The 19,851-nt window shown below is 34.7% G+C and overlaps 1 protein-coding gene across 1 annotated transcript in view; it reads left to right on the forward strand.

Annotated features, from left to right (window-relative positions):
• The window catches only part of ADAM9 (ADAM metallopeptidase domain 9), a 72,425-nt gene that overhangs the window by 37,205 nt on the left and 15,369 nt on the right, over positions 1-19,851 (forward strand). The window contains exons 12-17 of the mRNA XM_004682261.2: positions 4,609-4,780; positions 9,444-9,536; positions 10,893-11,088; positions 15,730-15,835; positions 16,820-17,003; positions 19,694-19,774. Coding sequence (XP_004682318.1) covers positions 4,609-4,780; positions 9,444-9,536; positions 10,893-11,088; positions 15,730-15,835; positions 16,820-17,003; positions 19,694-19,774 — 832 coding nt within the window. The remainder of the gene's footprint in view (positions 1-4,608; positions 4,781-9,443; positions 9,537-10,892; positions 11,089-15,729; positions 15,836-16,819; positions 17,004-19,693; positions 19,775-19,851) is intronic.

Here is a 19,851-nt window from a genome sequence, read left to right on the forward strand (position 1 = left end):
CTGCGCCACCAGGGAGGGCCCTTTAGTCAACCTTTTATCTTCGGATCTCAGAGTTGAAATCTAATCACATTCCATTTTTAAGGGAAGCTCTCAAAAATTTACACTCTGATTTTGAGTAAATAATTATGCTCAAAAATAGATATGGAAAAACTAGAACAGTGCTTATGAGAAAACTGGACTAATTATAATTAAGAAAGAAGTAATTGCATTCATAGGAAGTCATATGTTTGTAAAAGTTTTCCTGTAGGAGAGGGAAGTAAACTTAGTGTTTGCTTTGGCTAGGAGTGAAGTTGAGAAAGATATGAAATCAGGGAATAGGAAGTGAGTAATTAACAATGAAATAAGACAATAGGATAAAAAGGATAATTCATAGTTAAGGAATGTTAAGAAACAATGTTATTGTGATTTTTTTTTTTGGATTGTCTATTCGTATTTTGTTGTTAAATTTTATGAGTTCTTTATGTATTTGTATATGCAACTATTTTTTCACAATCTGTAGGGTATCTTTTGGTTTTGATGATTGTTTCTTTCTTTGTGAAAGCCTTTTAGTTTCATGTAGCCCCAGTTGTTTGTTTTTGCTTTGTTTCATTGCTCTTGGATTTGACTCTCCTAAGGCCAATATCATGGCATGTACCACCTGCATTTTCTTATCTCTATTTTTAATTTTCAGGCTGAATCCATTTTTGATTGTTTGTGTTAGATTGTAGTCTAGTATCTTTTGTTGGTGATTGTCTAGTTTTACTAATGCCATCTGCAGAAAAGACATTACTTCCTCCTTTGTGTGAACTGTTGGTTCCTTTGTCATAAGTTAGTTGTCCACATCCTTGTGCTTTTATTTCTTGACTATCCTTTTCTCTTGTTTTCTTTGTCTATTTTTATTCCAATATAAGGCTGTTTTGATAACTGTTGCTTTGTAGCATTGTTTGACATTGGGGAGTATGATACCTGCATTATTATCCCCCTCCCCCACCAGATTGTTTTCACTATTCAGGGTCTTTTGTAGTTCCCAATAAATTTCATGGTTTATTTTTGGTTTTGTTCTATTTCTGTGGAAAATGCCATTGGGATTTTAATAGGGATTGCATTGAATCTGTTTATTGATTCTTCTGATCATTGAGCATAAAATTTTCCATTTTATATATTTTTGGTTTTCTGTTTCTTTCATCAATTTCTTATATTTTCAAGTTAAATTTATTTTAGTCATTTAATTCTTTTTGGTACTATTATACATGAAGTTATTATATATGAGATTATTTTCCCAGTTTCTACTGGTTAGTTATTTACATTCAGAAATGCAACATAATTTTTTTGTATTAGTTTGTAGTCTGCTATTTTTTTACTGTATTAGTTTACTATTTTGAATAGCTTTGAGTTTTTGGCATTTTCTATCTATATTATGTTATCTTCATATAGTGATAGTTTTACTTTTCCCTTTCAATTTGGGCAGCTTTTATATCAATTTCTTATTTAAATGCTCTAGCCAGGATGTCTATATTGAGTAATATGAAGCTAGATATTTTTAACTTTTTCCTGACCTTAGAGAAAATGTTTTTTTATTGAATATTATGCTGACTGTGGGTTTGTCACAATTGTTATAACTTCTCTTTTGTTTTTGACTTTATATTTGTGTTTGTTTTCTTTGTGTCTGCCTAATGGCTTTTGTTTTGTTTATTTTATCAAAGAACCAAATGAAATATTGTTTTCTTTTTAATTTTATTTTAGTATTCTAATGAAGTTAAATATTTTTACTTGGTGATTTGACCATCTATGATTATAATAAAAATCATAAATGACCATAATAAAGGTTATATGTGACCTCTACTATGTTGAATCTTTTAGATGCTTTTCCTGCATCTATTAAGATGCTCACATATTCCTATCCTGCCTTTTGTTGTTATGGGTATATCATACTTATTGATTAGTATATGTTGAACAGTCCTTGCAGCCCAGAAATAAAACCCACTTGATCTTGTAATGTATTGTTGAGTTCATTTTTGCTGGTATTTTGTTGAGTATTTATCTGTTTTCATCAGAGATCATGGTATATTGTTTGTCTGCATGTGTGTGTATGTGACATATTCTCTGGCTGTAGAATTAGGGAAGTGTTGGTGTCATAAGATGTATTTGGAAGTTTTCCCTCCTTTTTGATTTTGTTTGAAGATTTTGAGGTTAGATATTAATTCTTTGAAAATTTAGTAGAATTTACTGGTAAGGCCATCTTGTCTTGGGGTTTAGTATTTTGGGAGATCCTCATGATGTACTTGTTCAGATTTTCTGTTTTTTCTTGATTCAGTTTTGTATTTTTCTAAGAACTTGTTCAGTTCTTAGATTGCTCCATTTGTTGCCATGTAGGCATTCACAATATTCCTTTATGATCCTTTGTATTTCTGTCATGGCTATTATCATTTCTCTTGTTTCTAATTTTGTATGTTTCTTTTCTCTTCTTTGAATCTGTCTAATGGTTTGTCCATTTTGTTTAGTTTTACAAAGAATCAATTGAGCTTTTAAAAAGAATTTTCTGTTGTTTTTTTTTAAAGAGATTTATTTGGGTACAAGATTGGGGTACAAATCAGAGGTGTGTGCGTGGGGGTTGAGGGTGAGAGGATTCACTAGAGACAGAGTAGGGAACAGAACAGGCAGATTCACTGAAGTACACTGCTGAGGGGAGCAGTGGGTGGGTCAGGAGAGGTCTGCCATGCCATGCTCTTTAGCTGGGAATCCAACTGGTGCTGCAGTGGCTGTAGATAACTTCGTAGTGCTGTACTTTAACCCCTTGTGCCATCAAGGAGGCCCCAGAATTTTTTGTTTAATTTTATTTTAGTTAAAATTTTTTACATTGGTATACATTTTAATAAAGTATAGACTAACCATTCTTTCTAATTCCATTTCATTAATTTTTTGAGTTGTTTTTTGACCTCTTTTGTTTACTTTTGCGCTAGTGTTTATTATTTCCTTTTTCTACTGATTTTGACTTTCCCCCTTCTTTTTCTAGTTTCTTTAGGGTAGGTTTAGATTTTTGTTTGTGATTTTTCTTGTTTCCTAGGGTAAATCTGTACAGCTTTTGCTTTATCCTATGGTTTTAGTAATTTGTGTTTTCACATTTATTTTCCTCTGGATATTTTTTTATTTCACCTTTGATTTCTTCATTTACCCCATATTTATTCAGTAGCATATTGCTTAGTCTCTACATATTAGTAGTTTCCTCTTTGTTCTTCTTTTGAGTGCTAATGTCATAACAACTGAATAGATGTTTGAAGTGATGTTTGAAATGATTATGATATTTACAAACTTACTGAGACTTGTTTTGTGTCCCAGCACATGGTCTTTCCTTAAAAGTGTTCCATGCCACTGGAGAAAAAATTTTGTTGTTGTTATTGTTGTTTTTGTATGGGATGTTCTGTAAATATTTAGGTAGACTTATTTCAATACCCAAAAATCAAGACCCATAACTGTTTACTTCCTTGGAGATTTTGGGGACCAGTTAGCAGAGAGGAGTATAAAATGTGTAAGCACAGGTTTTCACAGAGAGGATAGGTTCTTAAAATCCTTGAATGAACAAAAGACTCATAAAGGTAGCTTCCTTAATGACTGTAGTGCACAATTTTTATTCCCATTCCTACTCTCAGTACTATTGCATAAACTGGTGAAAAGAGATTGTTGCAGAGCACCAAATTCTGCAGAAAAGATTTAAATGTGAGTCTAGTATTCTCAAATTCTTGCAGTATATATGAATTTGTTTCCTACTTGTCTTCAAAAATTAAAATCGCTAATGAGACTATCAGGAAATAGTTATAGCATAGCTGTCATAGTTACTGAGTAAAATAATAATTAAAAAATATAACATGTAGAACACACCAACATTAAATGTGTATATTTCCTACTTACACATGATGTACAAGGCTCTCTACCCTTCAAAATATTGAAAATCAGGAATTAACATAAAAGGCTTTTAAACCTTAAAGTTGGCTGAAATTTGGTACTGTGAGTCCTACTTCCTGATGGCTATGTGCTTCCTCACTGGAATCGTCCATTCACCTTGGTGTCATGTAGCTTCTCATAAGTGATAGTGAGAACATAAAAATATTAACCTATGATATATGAATGTTTGGGGAAACATTCAAATACTTGAGAGACTTTTACTATGGAAATTAAGTAAAATTTAATTCTAAATAGATCTAAGGTCTCCTGAAGGGGTGAGCTTTATGGTTTGTATTTCAAATGTAAATGATATGTTTGAAAGATACTTACACAGAAGTAATATATTGTAAAAGTATACAATCTATTATGCAATTAACTGAAATAATATTCTCTGTTCAAAATATATATATATATATATTGTTTCTTTTTTGTTAGCTTATTGTAAATGATATGTTTGAAAGATACTTACACAGAAGTAATATATTGTAAAAGTATACAATATATTATGCAATTAACTGAAATAATATTCTCTGTTCAAAATATATATATATATATATTGTTTCTTTTTTGTTAGCTTATTTTCTGTCATTGGAATCCTTTTAAATATTATACATATACTAATGAAGACATGATTTAAAAATTTTAAAGTAAATATTAATATTAATGACAGTATCTTATTGTTTATTATAGAGGCTCCAGAAACTTTAGTAATTGCAGTGCAGAGGACTTTGAGAAGTTAACTCTAAATAAAGGAGGAAACTGCCTTCTTAATATTCCAAAGCCTGATGAAGCTTATAGTGCTCCTTTCTGTGGTAATAAATTGGTAGACCCTGGAGAAGAGTGTGACTGTGGTACTCCAAAGGTCAGTTTAATTTTCAATTTTTGGCTTGTAAAAATAACCGTGGAATTTGCAAAAAGTAAATAGATTGCCTTGGGAACTTTGACATAGGACTAAAGTAAAATTCAGTGACAAAATGAGGATTGGTATTTGCCTGTGGGGGTGTGTGCCTGGGTTTGGTCATCTCCTTCCCAGAACATAACTAATGGTGTCATCTGTTTTGGTGCCCATGTTTATTCTTCTATTTTTTGCCACCTTCCACTACTTTTGATATGATTATTAGGTCACATATTTACTTTAATGAAGAAATAATTTTTTTCACTTGACTTTTTACTTAAATGCTTCCCTTATTTTGCCACTGCCTTTTCAGAAATAGATATTCTTACTATTCCAATATAATGATGGATTTTGATTTATTTAATCATTTCATTCATTAACTAGTAGGCATTTAATTATTGTAATGGATATTTATTTTGCAAACAGTGCTGCAAGGCACACCATTATACATGCCTCACATGTATGCATACAATCATTTCTCTACGATATTCACATAAGAGTAGAACTATTGAAAGTATATGTTTTTAATTTTATTAGAGTCCACCAACTTTCATATAAAAAGGCTGTGTTAGCTTGCACTTGTACTGACTATGCAGTGCAGTGGTATTCAGTGCCCCATATTGTTGCCAACACAGAATAATAAATATCTTAATTTGATGCTTGAACAAAAGGAAGATACTGTTTTAGTGTCAACCTTTTCATATGCTATACACTGTATGCATAAGTTTTGTCTGTGAATTACTCTTTTATATCCCTTGTCAGATTTCTGTTACATCTTCTTTTAGATTGATTTGTACATGATCATTTGTTTTTTTAAAAAATATATTTATTTATGCATACAGAACTGGGGTATAGGCCAGAAGTGCAGGGGTGGTGAGAGGATTCACCAGAGACAGAGTGGGGAGCAGCACAAGTGACTGATGAAGTACACTGCCCAGGGGAGCAGCGGGCGGGTCAGGAGAGGTCTGCTGCACCATGTGGATCACCTGCAGGGCAGGCGTCGAACTCATACTGAAATGGCTTTAGCTTCTTAGTGCTGTGCTTTAATCCCCTGTGCCACCAGGGAGGGCCCTCAGTTAGCCTTTTAAAAAAATTGATGAACTTTACTTTTTAGAGTAGTTTAAGGGCAAGTTAAATGGAAAGTACTGAGCGTTCCTTAATTGTTTTCCCCTCCTAGCACCCTGTTCTCCCTCACTATCTTCCTCCCCCAGGCACTGTGTTACACTGGCTATAAGTGATGGCCACATTGGCACATCAGTGTCACCCACGTCTGCAGTTTATACCATGCTTCACTCTTGGCAAGTAGGTTCATATATCATATATTTCATTAAATGGAATTAAAACTTTAAGTGAAGGCAAGTTGGCAGTAGCAGCTTCACTGCAGTTCGATCCCCTGCACCAGAGGTGATCCACACAGTGTGGCAGACCTCTCCTGACATGCCCGCTGCTCCCCTGAGCAGTGTACTTTGTCAATCTGCCCGTTCTGCTCCCCATTCTGTCTTCAGTGAATTCTCCCACTGCTCCTGCACTTCTGGCTTGTATCCCAGTTGTATATGAATAAATAAATCTTTAAAAAAAAAAAGGTCCTTTCATCATAAATAGAAGTCCCATATGAGTAATCTACTTCCTGATTCTCTACTCTTTTTAAAAAATTTATTTATTTATACATATTGATCTGGGATATAGGACAGAGGTGTGGGGGTAAGAGGATTCATCAGAGACAGAGTGGGGAGCAGAATAGGCAGATTGAAATACACTGCTGAGGGGGGCAGTGGATGGGTCAGGAGAGGCCTGCCATGCCATGTGGGTCAGCTCCATGACTAGGATTGAACTCCTGCTGTAGTGGCTGCGGTAGCTTCATAGTGCTGTGCTTTAACCCATTATGCCCCCAGGGAGGGCCCCTGATTCTCTATTCCTTGAAGAAACCCTCTGTCTTGCACAATGTTTTAGAAAACAAAATCCAAGTATAATTGAATACAGTTAAAAAATTGGATTTTGATGAGAAATCTTATCCAGAACAACTACTGTAATAGGGAGAAAACTCTGATCTCAGAAATCTGGAAATGTCTCAAATTGAAACAGAACAAGCTTTTCTTCTTTAGGGTAAAGATGAGGGCAAATAGAGATATGCAGACTCTTTTAAGGAGAAGCTGGTAAGGAAAGGAAAATTACCGGTGACGTCTTCTTAAAAAAAAATGCCTTGTGTGGTCAGCTGATTTTCAGGTCAGCTGATTAGTGGGAACCAAGTCCCATTCCCCCCTTCTTTTATTTTTTTGTGGGGACAAGCAGAATTCATGGGCCTGTAGGAAAGAGAGAAGTCATACCAAAATTAGGTGAAAACAAAGAAGAATGTTAGAAAGGACAATTGTGAGCATTTGTTGAATGATAAACTAAATATTTAATATTGCTTTATTGCAATAATATTGATTTACATTTGTTTTAGAGGTATGGAACCACCCCCCCCGCCCCCCCATTTCAAGTGTTGTTACCACACTACACCTACTATCAAGGCACCCAGTCTTTGGGATGCCCATTATTCTTGCATTACCTTTCCTCATGGAGTCTAATAGTTGAAAGAGCTGAAAGAGTTTATTCATTCTTTATTCCTTTGTATCTTTCTTTGTTCTTCCACCTGATTTCCTTGTGCATTTATCATCTTTCATTTGAGCAATTCAACTTCCAAAGTTTTCTCCAGAATTTTTAATCTCTTCTATTGATCTTTATATACCCTGCATCTCTGTTATTTTCTTATTTAAAACTTCAATTTCAATCATATGTTAATTTTACTTCCCAGTGCATTCATTTATTTTTCTGAAGTTTCTTGTATAACTTTAGCCACCGTTTCTGTTTCCATCCATTTCTTTGAATTTCTTTATCACGGCAATTTTGAGTTCTGTGTCTGATAGGAAGAAAAACTTCCATGTCTTTGTGCTTGGGTTCTGGATATTTGTTCTTTCTCTGTGGTGTAGCACTCTTTTGAGGACTCAGGTTGTCTTTTGTTTTTTTTCTCTCCCCATTACTTCACTGATTTTAGGGGTGCAGGGATTCCATCTACTTTTCCAGTAGATGGCACTGTATGACAGGGAAAACCATTAGGTAGCTGGGTGGTCTGTGAGTTGGGAGAGGGTCGGGAGGAAGGGTCTGTCCCTTGTGAGAGTGCTGTGGGTGGGATTTGCTTGTGCTTGGGTCAGTGCCACTAGAGCTGTTCTTCATAACCTTTGTTAATCTGTTTATGGGGACTACACCTGGGAGAAGAAATCAAATGTACAAGAATGAACAGCAATGTAAAAAAATAAAGTTTAATCAAAAGCAAAATAAACATAGAAAATAGGTATTTTCTCTGGGTGGTAGGTTAGGAGGGAGCCTGGTGGCTTTTAGTGGAGTTAGAGAAGCTGTCCAAGAGAAAAATAAACTCCACATAAGATAAAGAACCACCCTACAGAGCAATCAGACTCTGAGCTTAAAGAGAAATGCTTTCGTGGGTGCTTATGACAAACTTTATGGACTGAATGAATGTTTGCCTTTTCTCCAAATCCATACATTGAAGTCTCAACCCACAGTGTGATGATATTTGAAGGTGAGGACTTTAGGAAAGTAATTGAAGTTAAGTGAGGCTCAGGCCTCAAAAGAGACACCAGAGAGCTGTTTCTGAACACACTTGCTAAAGATAGAACCTGTGAGCACACAGGGAAAATGCAACCAGCATTGTCTGCAAGTCAGAAAGAATTTCTTGGCCAGAAGCTGAATTGGCTGGAACTTTGTTCTTAAATTTCTAGTTTTCAGAGATGTGAGACAGTAAGTTGCTGTTGTTTAAGTCACTAGTCTATGGTACCTTATTCTGGCATTCCCAGCAGACTGATACATATTGTGTGATATCAGTCTTTTGAAATACATCTATGCCTGAATAGTTGTGGCTGAAGAGTCAATGATGGGCCCTCTCTGATGGCACAGTGGCTAAAACACAACACTATGAAGTTCTCTGAAGCCACTGCACACTAGAAGTCACTGCAGCACGAGTTTGATCCCTGGCCTGGGAGGTGACCCACATGGCTCAGCAGACCTCTCCTGACCACTCGCTGCTCCCCTCAGCAGTATATTTCAGTCAGTCTGCTAGCTCTGCTCCCTGCTGTATCTCTGGTGGAAATCTCTCACCCCCTGTGCCCCTGGCTATACCCCAGATCTTATATGCATAAATAAATAAATAAATCTTTAAAAAAAAACAAACAGAGTCAATGATAAGGGTCTTCCTGAAGGCACAGGGGTTAAAGTCTCAGTGCTATCTGGCTGTTTCCAGCTACAGCAGCACTGGTTTATCCCCAGCCTGGGAGGTGACCCACATGGAGCAGCAGACCTCTCCTGTCTCACCCACCACTCCCCTTCACAGTATTTCAATAGGTCTGCCTGTTCTGCTTCCAACTCTGTCTCTGATGAATATTCTCACCCACCACACCTCTGGCCTGTACCCTAGTTCCTGTATGCATAAATAAAACCTTAAAAAGAGTCAACGATAAGTCCAGAATTGCTGTGGTTATACTAGAAAGTAGATTTAGGTCTAGGATAAGAATTTTATCAATGAATGTTGATGACAGTAACTCATTTTTTCTTATTGATTGTCATTTTCTCTTCACAGGAATGTGAATTAGACCCTTGTTGTGAGGGGAGTACTTGTAAGCTCAAATCATTTGCTGAGTGTGCATATGGTGACTGTTGTAAAGACTGTTGGGTAAGAATGTCCTTTCTATTTGGAAATAAAAATTAAAAAATACATAGTTAAAATTTGTTTCTCAGATATGTAAGAGAACCCTACTTTTACTTTGTAATATGAAAAATTTTGTTACTTTTTTTGCAATTTGATTCACACATGTGATTATGACAAATAAACTAGTGAGATTTTTTTCTAAGTCTACATTTTTTGCTTAACTTAAAGAATAATTTACATTTACACATAATTCAGCAATACTAGCATATAGAAAGTAGACAGTGAAAGACTACTATTTACCCTTCCCAGCAAGTCATTTCTGATGAACTGTTAGTAATGTAATTTTGTTTTCTTATTTAAATGTGAGGGTATGTGTATAAGTAGGTAAACAGATACATATTTTACTATCTGTTTGCCTTTTTTTCCAATTAGATATCATTTATATAGTTTATATAGTTCTGCATGCTTATATAGGCAGTACTCCTTTATATGGCTGTACCATAATTTCTTAGTTTAGTCAGCTAGTGATAGACATTTACATTGTTTGCACATTTTTTAAAAGATTTATTTATTTGTACATACAGAACTGGGGTTCAGGTCAGAAGTGCAGGGGCAGTGAGAGGCTTCACCAGAGGCAGAGTGGGGTGCAAAACAGGCAGATCAATGAAGTACACTGCTGAGGGGAGCAGTAGGCAGGTCAGCAGAGGTCTGCCGCGCCATGTGGGTCACCTCTGGCGCCAGGGATTGAACTCTTACTGAAGAGGCTACAGATAACCTGTGGTGCTGAGCCCTAAACCATTGTGTCACCAGGGAGAGCCCTGTTTGCACATTTTGGAATACTAAGTGAAACTGTTGGGGCAGAATATGTCTATTCAAAGTTGTGACACTTTTTATATATTTTCTACAAATATTCCAGTGTATACTTATAATGACAGTGTAATCAAATGCTTATTTTTTAATGCTAACATTGGTTGCTATTAAGTTGGATTATCTTGCTTAGTGTGCTAAGTGTCAAGTGCTGTTATATTTTTATTTAATTTGCATGTTTTCTGGTTATGAATGAGGCTTTTCCCCCCTTCTGTTGGGTTACTTTTATGAATTGCCTATTATTGGCCTTTGTTCATTTTTCTATTAATTATTTAATCTTCTGCTATTAGCATTTTATACATATGTTAATATGTATACATATGAAATATAGCATTATGTGTATGAATATATATATCATATAAAATACTATGTATACTATACTATATTATATAAAAACTATATATAATACATATAATTGTACATGTGTATGTATGTGTGTGTATGGTTTCAAGTTGGGTTATTTTTGTGGGAATTGTCCTGATATTCCTGTTTAATTAGTATTTACTATCCTAGTTCCTTCCAGGAGGTACTTTATGCCGAGGAAAAACCAATGAATGTGATGTTCCAGAATATTGCAATGGTTCTTCTCAGTTCTGTCAGCCAGATGTTTTTATTCAGAATGGATATCCTTGTCAGAATAACAAAGCATATTGTTACAATGGCATGTGCCAATATTATGATGCTCAATGTCAAGTCATCTTTGGTTCAAGTAAGATTTCTTTTTATATATACTAGATTGCTTTTATTTGCTTTTAAATGGAAATGAAAACATTACTGATAAAATCAAAGTTTTCTGTTTCTTCTTTTCTATTAATGTCTCTTTCCTTTTTCACTGAATTTGATACATCAAATTTAGCTAATGAGTTGTCCTTCTACTCTTTCATTATTATAGCCCCTCTATCCTATGTATATAAATACTACATATGTTAACGTGATATCATATTCTAGTTTTAGTAACTTCACATAATTAATGTGGGGATAGTCATATGGATCTGCTATTTTATTGTTCACTCAATATTTTTGAAATCCATATATATTAATATATATATAGGATTTCTTTTGTTTTCTTTCTTTTTTTAAAGATTTATTTATTTATGCTTACAGAACTGGGGTACAGGCCAGAGGTATGGTGGCTGAGAGGAGTTACCCACCAGAGACAGAGCTGGGAGAAGAACAGGCAGATATATTGAAATACACTGCTGAGGGGAGCAGTAGACCGGTCAGGAGAGGTCTGCCACGCCATGTGGGTCACCTCCCTGGGTGGGGATTGAACTTGTGCTGCAGTGGCTTCAGAGAGCTTCATAATGCAGTGCTTTAACCTGTTGTGTCTCCAAGGAGAGCCCTGTTTTTTCTCTTTAAAGCTTTCATTTTCATCATGTAGTAAAATAGAGTGTAAAGTTATACAAAATATAAAGTGTATTCCCTTCAGAAGTTTCTTCCTTGAGGTAGCAACTTTTACCTTTTCTGGTTTATTATTTTGCTAATTCCTCCCATTGTTTAGATAACTTCTTGGTGATTGTTTTTGATTTTTCTATTTTTCTTATTCCCTATTAATTTCTCACTATGGAAGATGAAAATTTTGTTTATTTCTCTCAGCACATTTCAGTTCCATCATGCTCCTTTTCCGTTCTGTAGCTTCTTAATCTGGATTAATTGTACTTTTAGTTAGAACAGTATTGACTATTGTGATACTGGGATTTATCATGAGAAATATGTGTCAGTTACTGGCAAAGAATTCATAGAATCCTTGGAATTTCCTAGGTAATAAAATCCATAAAGTTGTCTTTTGTTAAGAAAATGAGACAACATTTGGCAAACCCCTAGGTTATTTAGAGTTGGAATCTGGTTGAGGAACCAGTGGTTGATTATAATGTTGGAGCTTTCAATCTCCAGGGAGGGCAGAGGGACTGGACATGGAGCAGATTATAAATGAGTGAATGATCAGTTATGCCTATGTAGTGAAGTGCCCATAAAACCCCAAAGGGCAGGGTGTGGAAAGCTAGTGTTCTGGTGAACAAGTGGAGATGCAGGGAGAGTACTGTGCTTAGAGAAGGCATGGAGACTCTGAGACATTTCTCCATACTTTGTCCTATGCATCTCATCCACTTGCCTGTTACTGAATTATATGCTTTTATAATAAACAGGTTAATCTAGTAGTGAAATGTTTCTGTTAATTGCTCTAATAAATTAATGGAACCCAAGGTGGAGATCGTAGTAACCTCTGGTATAAAGCCTATTGTTCACTACAGGTGATCATAGGACTTGTGAGTTGCAACTGAAGTGAAGGACTGGGGAGGGGAGAAACAGTAAAGAGTAGTCTCATGGTGAGACCTAGTCTTAATCTGTTAGATCTGACACTATTCTTTGAAGATAGTGTCAGACTTGAGTACAATTAATTGTAGGATTCCTAACTACCTGGTTTTGGAAAACTGTTTTGTGGTGTGGCAAAAGCACATTGTGGATCTGTGTATTGTATTTAGTCATGTTAATGCTATTCACAACTGAGTTATATTGTAATGTAGAACTGCATTCTTGCCTCTTGTTTCTGCAAAGGCCTCCCTCCCCTCTTGGTTAGTTTCCTATGTTGTTAGCAGTCGTGGAATGGTAAATCATTCAATGGTGTCCGGGTTTTGCCTTGAGGTGATTAAAGGCATGAGATAGATTGCTAATTTCAACCTGTCTGAAGTAGTAGGAGGTGTCTGATTCTCTTGAAAACATACATACACATCATATATAATGTCAAAAAGAAAAAAACACTGATGTTACCTGGCTTGATACAACTATCCTGTGTGGTTTTTTCAATTAGTTTTCCATAAAATCTTGAGGGTTCTTTATGTATATTATTATGTCTTCTGAAAATACTAGTACATTTACTTCTTTCCCAATTTAGACTTCTCTTCTATCCTTTTTTTGCCCATTTTCTCTAGCTAGGACTTCCATACTATGTTGAATCATAGTGGTGAAAGGGAACATCCTGGTCTTGTGCAGCTTTTGTGGAAAAACTTACACTTTTTCACCATTGAGAATGATGTTAACTGTGGGTTTGTTATATGCCCTTTATTATATTGAGGTATGTTCCATTTTCATCTTAGATGGATGTTGAATCTCATCAAATGCTTTCTCATCATATATTGACATGATCATATGGTCTTTTATTTTCCTTTTATTGATGTTGTGAATTACGTTTATTAATTTTTGGATGTTGAATCCATCCCTGAGTCCTGGGTATGAATCCCACTTGTTCATGATGTATGACCCTTTTAATGCATTGCTGGTTGGTGTTAGTTTACTAAGATTTTGTTAAAGACTTTTATGTCTTTATCCATTAGAGACACTGGTTTTTGTATGTTGTCTTTGCCCAGCTTTGGTTTCAGAGTAATGTTGGCCTCATAAAGTGTGTTTGGAAATACGTCTTTGTCAATTTTTTTGAAAAAGCTTGGAAAGGAGAACTACTAGCTTATTTTTGATGATTTGGTAGAAGTTATGAGTAAAATTATCTCTTCCTGGACTTTTTATTTTTTCAGAGAGTTTTGATTATTGTTTCAATTTCTTTGCTTGTCATTGGCCTTGTAAGGTTTTCTGTTTTTCCTTACTCAGTCTCAAATGATTGTATAATTCTAAGGATTTGTCTGTTTCTTTTCTTTTATTGAACTTAGTAGCATATGAATGTTCATATAATCTCTTATCCTTTGAGTTCACAGTGTCTGCTTTAACTTCTCTTTTGTTCCTGATGCTATTTATTTGAGTTTCCTCACTCTTTTACTTAATGAGCCCAGGTAGGGGTTTGTCTGTTTTGTTTATTTATTTTTTTACAGAACCAGCTTTTGCTTTGGATCATCTTTTTATTTCTAGCTCCTTTATTTCCACTGTAATTTTTAATATTTCCTTTCTTCTACTGGTGTTGGGTTTTGTTTGCTTTTTTTTTTTTTTAACTAGTTTCTTGATATAATGTAAGACTTAAGCTCTTTCTTGTTTTTGATGCAGATCTGTGTGTGCAGATTTTCTGTATTCATTTTCATATGATTTGTTCCTCTGTTTTTTGCTCCAACTTTCAACTTCTATCCATTTCTTGTAAATCAAGTAACATAGTACCTGATGTGTAAGCTAGGCAAGTGAATTTCCCTTTTAAAATAGAAAGTACTAGAATTGTGGCTTAAAATATTTCCAAATAACATATTTTGAGTGAAAATTGATATTTAATTAAAATATTAAGTAAATATTTTGTGAAAAAATTGAATATGAAGTGATACATATTTAGAACATTAAGAAAGTTTAAATTGATAGTTTGTTAGCTGTCAGCCTGTTTGATAACCCATCTAATCAGTAAGAGTAAATAAATTAAGCACCTATATGTGTTAATAAAAGAACAAAATAATAATGGCTTGCATTGTTGGTACTAAACTTTTCCAGCTTGATCTAACCAGAGGTTTATAGAACAGTTTACTGCTCTATTCTTTGTTAAAAAGCATTGAGGGAAAAAAAAAAAGCATTGAGAATGATTATGTTGAAAATGCTTCCTTACTCTGTGTGGTTTTTAATTTATCTATAATTTTTCCTTATTTAATGACATTTCTTTTAGGAACTAAGTTTTTGAATCCAAGGTACTACATTTTTAAGAGTTATTATTAAAATTTATTTATGCAGGGCCCTCCCTGGTGGCACAGCCGGTTAAAGCACAGCACTGAGATGCTAAAACCACTTCAGCATGAGTTCGATACCCGCCCTGGAGGTGACCACATGATGTGACAGACCTCTCCTAACCACCCGCTGCTCCCCTCAACAATGTACTTCATAGATCTGCCTGTTCTGCTCCCCACTCTGCCTCTGGTGAGTCCTCTCACGCCCCTGCACCTTTGGCTTGTACCCCAGTTCTGTATGCATAAATAAATAGATCTAAAAAATTATTTATGCACTTAAGAACCGGAATGCAGAATAGAGGTGCAGGAGCTGAGAGGATTCATCAGAGAGAGTGAAGGGAGCAGAACAGGTGGATCTACTGAGGCACACTGCTGAGGGGAAGCAGTGGGGTACACAGGAGAGGTCTGCTGTGTCCAGTGGGTTTGCTCCCTGGGTAGGGATTGAACTCATGCATCAGTAGCTGGTGATAGCTTGATAGTGCTTGATAGAAACTTTAACCCCTGGGCCACCAGAGATGACTCCAAGGTAATTTTTAAGTATAATAAGCTTCATCATTTTGTTGTTAAGCATAAAATAAAACTTTTTATCTATAAGGCCTGGAACATTTTCAAAGGTATTGAGGTAGTTCATCCAGGAGTATAGACCGTTATGGGGAATAGATTTATTTCTGAAAGAAATTGCCATAACTTTAAAAATATTTTTAATGTTACAGAAGCCAAGGCTGCCCCAAGAGATTGTTTCATTGACGTGAATTCTAAAGGTGACAGATTTGGCAATTGTGGTTTCTCTGGTAATGAATACAAGAAGTGTGCCACTGGGTAAGTAGAGGCAATGTTGTAAAGGAATATGAAAGCTTATTATAAAATCAATCCTTTCTACAATGTTACATAACTCCTTGTGATTACTGACTTTCTCCCCTTAAGTTCCTAACTTTTTGAATTTATAATCTTGCAATGCAGGAATTGAGAGAGACTCTGATAGATCTGATAAAATGATTTATCGTTCTTGATATTAACTGACTAAAATCTAATAGAATGGGGGAAAATAGCATAGAGAGAAGGTATTTGCACATTACATATCTGACAAAGGGTTAATTTCCAGAATATATAAAGAAATCACATAACTTAGCAACAACAACAACAACAAAAAAACCCAAACATCCCAATAAAAAATTTGGCAAAAGGCCTTAATACACACTTCTCCAAAGAATATGTCAGATAGCATTTATTTCAGATAGATGAAAAAAATGCTCGCTATCATTTATTATGAAGGAAATACAAATCAAAACCAGGAGACATTACCTCACCCCTGTGGAAATGGCTTATAACAAAGTCTCTTGCTCCTTTATTTTCTTAGTTGAAATTTCCTTCAGCCAAACAGCTGTAAATACTGTGTCTGTATACAAAAATGCAATTTTTATTTTGTATATACACATGGATACATTTTTTAGCATGAATTTTCCTTTAATTTTTTTAAGGTAATTAAAAAAAATAATCTAATAGTTTATTTTTACATCCTTTTGTGCCTTTTTCCATCTCATTTGTAATCTCCATGGACTTCCCATCACCAAATCACCTGTATGCCATCACCATAGTCCAGTGCACTCCCCACCCCCCAATCCCATTTTTGATCCCATTCCCCATTCCACTCCTGTAAAATGTCTCTGGTGTATAATTGTTCATTATTATTATTTTTTCCCCCTGGTCATTTATACTCCTGCTATAAGTGAAACCACCCAGTATTTTTCTTTTTCTTTACACATAGATACACTTTAAGTTTGAATTATTTTTCTGTATGTATAGGAATGCTTTGTGTGGAAAGCTACAATGTGAGAATGTACAAGACATGCCGGTATTTGGAATTGTGCCTGCTCTTATTCAGACTCCCAGTAGAGGTACTACATGTTGGGGTGTAGATTTCCAGCTAGGGTCAGATGTTCCAGATCCTGGGATGGTGAATGAAGGTACAAGATGTGATGTTGGAAAGGTAATTAAAAACATCTTCTACTTAAAAGGGAAAAAAAAATCTTTATACAAAGTAAATGGTTGTTCTTTTCTAACTCTAAAAGAAATTATATTTATTGTAAAGATTTTACAAACTACAAAGCCACCAAGAACAAAATTAAGAAAAACTATAATTTTGTTAGCCAGATTTCCTCATCTGGGTCTTTTAATATAATCTATGGTTTCTATATTGTGAGACACTGTATTTTCTACCCCTATCAATGTGCTAAAATTTACTAGTTTGCTATTATTGGGATACATATGTGAATGTGATTGTGTGTTTGTGAGGGAGAGGGGAAAAAGAAAGGTTGAAAGACAAGTAAGCATATAGGTGTGTTTCTGGATAGAAATGTCAGTGCTTGTTCTGCCTAACCTCTCTGTTATGCTGGCCTAGCTGTTTGGGTTAGATATAAACCAAGAGTTAATCAGGCGTTGACCTATCAGTGGTTTGAGTATGAGCTAGACCAAGTTCCTTTATTTGTTGAATTCTTTTTTTTTTAAAGATTTATTTATTTGTGCATACGGAGCTGGGGTACAGGCCAAAGGTGTAGGGGCAGTGAGAGGATTCACCAGAGACAAAGTGGGGAACAGAACAGGCAGGTCGACAAAGTACATAGCTAAGGGGAGCAGCGGGCGGGTGAGGAGAGGTCTGCCACGCCATGTGGTCACCTCCGGGGCAAGTGGGAATTGAACTCATGTGGAGGTGACTTTAGCTTCTCAGTGCTGTGCTTTAATCCACTGCACCACCAGGGAGAGCCCTATTTGTTGAATATTTAATCAGATAAAGGCAATTAAAGGTAATACAGAATTTCAAATTCTTTTAGAGATGTAGAGATAGGAATAGGGCTAGAAGGACTATGGCAGTATCACGCCATGGACAGGAGATAGGAGGAGACAGTATTGTTGAGCAAGTTGAAGAAACAACTCAGATGCTAGTAGGGGAAAAGGAGGAAGAAGAGAAAGAAGATGGGAGAGAATACAATTGACTGATTGATTATGTGACACATGAAAAGACAAATGGACCCTCAAGTTGACTTATTTTTGTGATAGATAAGTATATTATATCTCTGCAACAATTAAAAAATAAATTTACTCCCTAACCTTGTTTGTATTGGAATCATATAGATAGCTGCTCTGGGGTAGTAGAGCTATATCAAAGGTATGAGAAACAAGGTTTAAAGAAAAAGTTGAATATTCTTATATGAAAATGTTTTAACTGAACAATTTCTGTTGAAATCAAGATTCAAGATACCTAAATTTCTACTGTTTTCAGTCCTAATTCTGTTCTTTACTTGTTACAAAAAGACCCTTATGTTTTTGTGCTGGTGCTGTCACTACATAAACTGCAGTTATAATGCTGCTATAAAAGGACTTATAGATAAAATAAAAATAAAAATAAAACTTTCATAGCATCTGATTGTTTTCTTGGGTTAAATTGCTGTAGTTGTATGTGCACTTTTACAGTTTAAAATAATTTTGCTAGTTTTCTTTTGAGAAACATTTTACTAATATACCTTCTAACCAGTTTTCAAAAATAAGTGTTTCAATTCTCCATACCATAGTTAAGATTAGATGCTAATATTTTAAAAAGTTTTGATCCCTAGGCTGGGGATCAAATTCATGTAACTGTTTGTGCCACTAGGGACACCTCCTTTGTATTTTTAGCCATATAAATAGGTTTCTTATTTAAAATTTATTGAAAATTATTCGGGGAAGTAGAATTTGGTGAGCCTCTGACTGTGCACTGACTGTGCATATTTGTTGAAAACTATTTTTTTTTTTAAGAACAGTAAAGGTATCTATTGAATTTTCATTGTTTGTTCTCTAATTGCTCTTAATTTCATCAGACTCTTCAAGCATCGTGATTTTGTGTAGTGGTTACTTATTAAAATTTTAAAATGGCACTCAATAGTCTTAATAAAAAGACTACTTTTTTCCCCTAACATTACAAAAGAGCAGTTTTTATGATGTCAGTTTTCCACAAAGGTGGAAATTTTAGTAAGTTCTTAACTTTGGATTTTATTTTAATATTTTTCTCAGATACTGATACTTTTTATTTCTATTTCAATATTTGGGACTCATTTATAAAATATTTCATGTCTTATTGTATGAACTAAGTTTATTAAAACTATATAAGATATATAATAACTTATTGTCAACAGTGCTTTTAATAGTAATGCCCCTTGCTTTATCATTAATTATGATCATGGAAGATAGGCTTTATCTTACCAACAAAGTATGTTTTAATTTTTATTTCCTGAAAGAACTTTAAAAGTCAACATGTTTAAGCTTTTTCAATACAATTTTGATATCTATTGTAATTGACAATTTTATAGATATTATAGTAATATATTTCCTATTATTGAGTCTTATAGTGATGAGATCACTTGTATCTAGTGCTTTTCATTTGACAAAATGAATTTCTGAATATTTCACTTAGAATATTCACATCTATATTTGTCCAGAAATTTAGATTATAGTTTTTGTATTTTTTGTCATCTTCGATGATTAATTTTATATTAATTTCTCTTGTACATTTTCAATTTATAGTGTGGGAGTTAGCTGTTGAATAAAGATTAAAGAATCAATGAATTAGTTTTTGCTTAGGTCTTTTGTGCTAAGTACTTTATTAATGTGTTCAATTTTCCCGTATTCTCTCTTTTTTTCTTTTAGATCTGTAGAAACTTCCAATGTGTAAATGCTTCCATTCTGAATTATGACTGTGATGTTCAGAAAAAGTGTCATGGACACGGGGTAGGTAATAGTCTCTCTTGGCTTGTTCACGAAAATAATGCTTAATAATAGGAATTCCCTGCAAAGATTAAGTGGAT

Source organism: Condylura cristata, unplaced genomic scaffold (assembly GCF_000260355.1).
Source record: "Condylura cristata isolate star-nosed mole 26May11 unplaced genomic scaffold, ConCri1.0 scaffold00014, whole genome shotgun sequence".
Classification (NCBI taxonomy): Eukaryota; Metazoa; Chordata; class Mammalia; order Eulipotyphla; family Talpidae; genus Condylura; species Condylura cristata.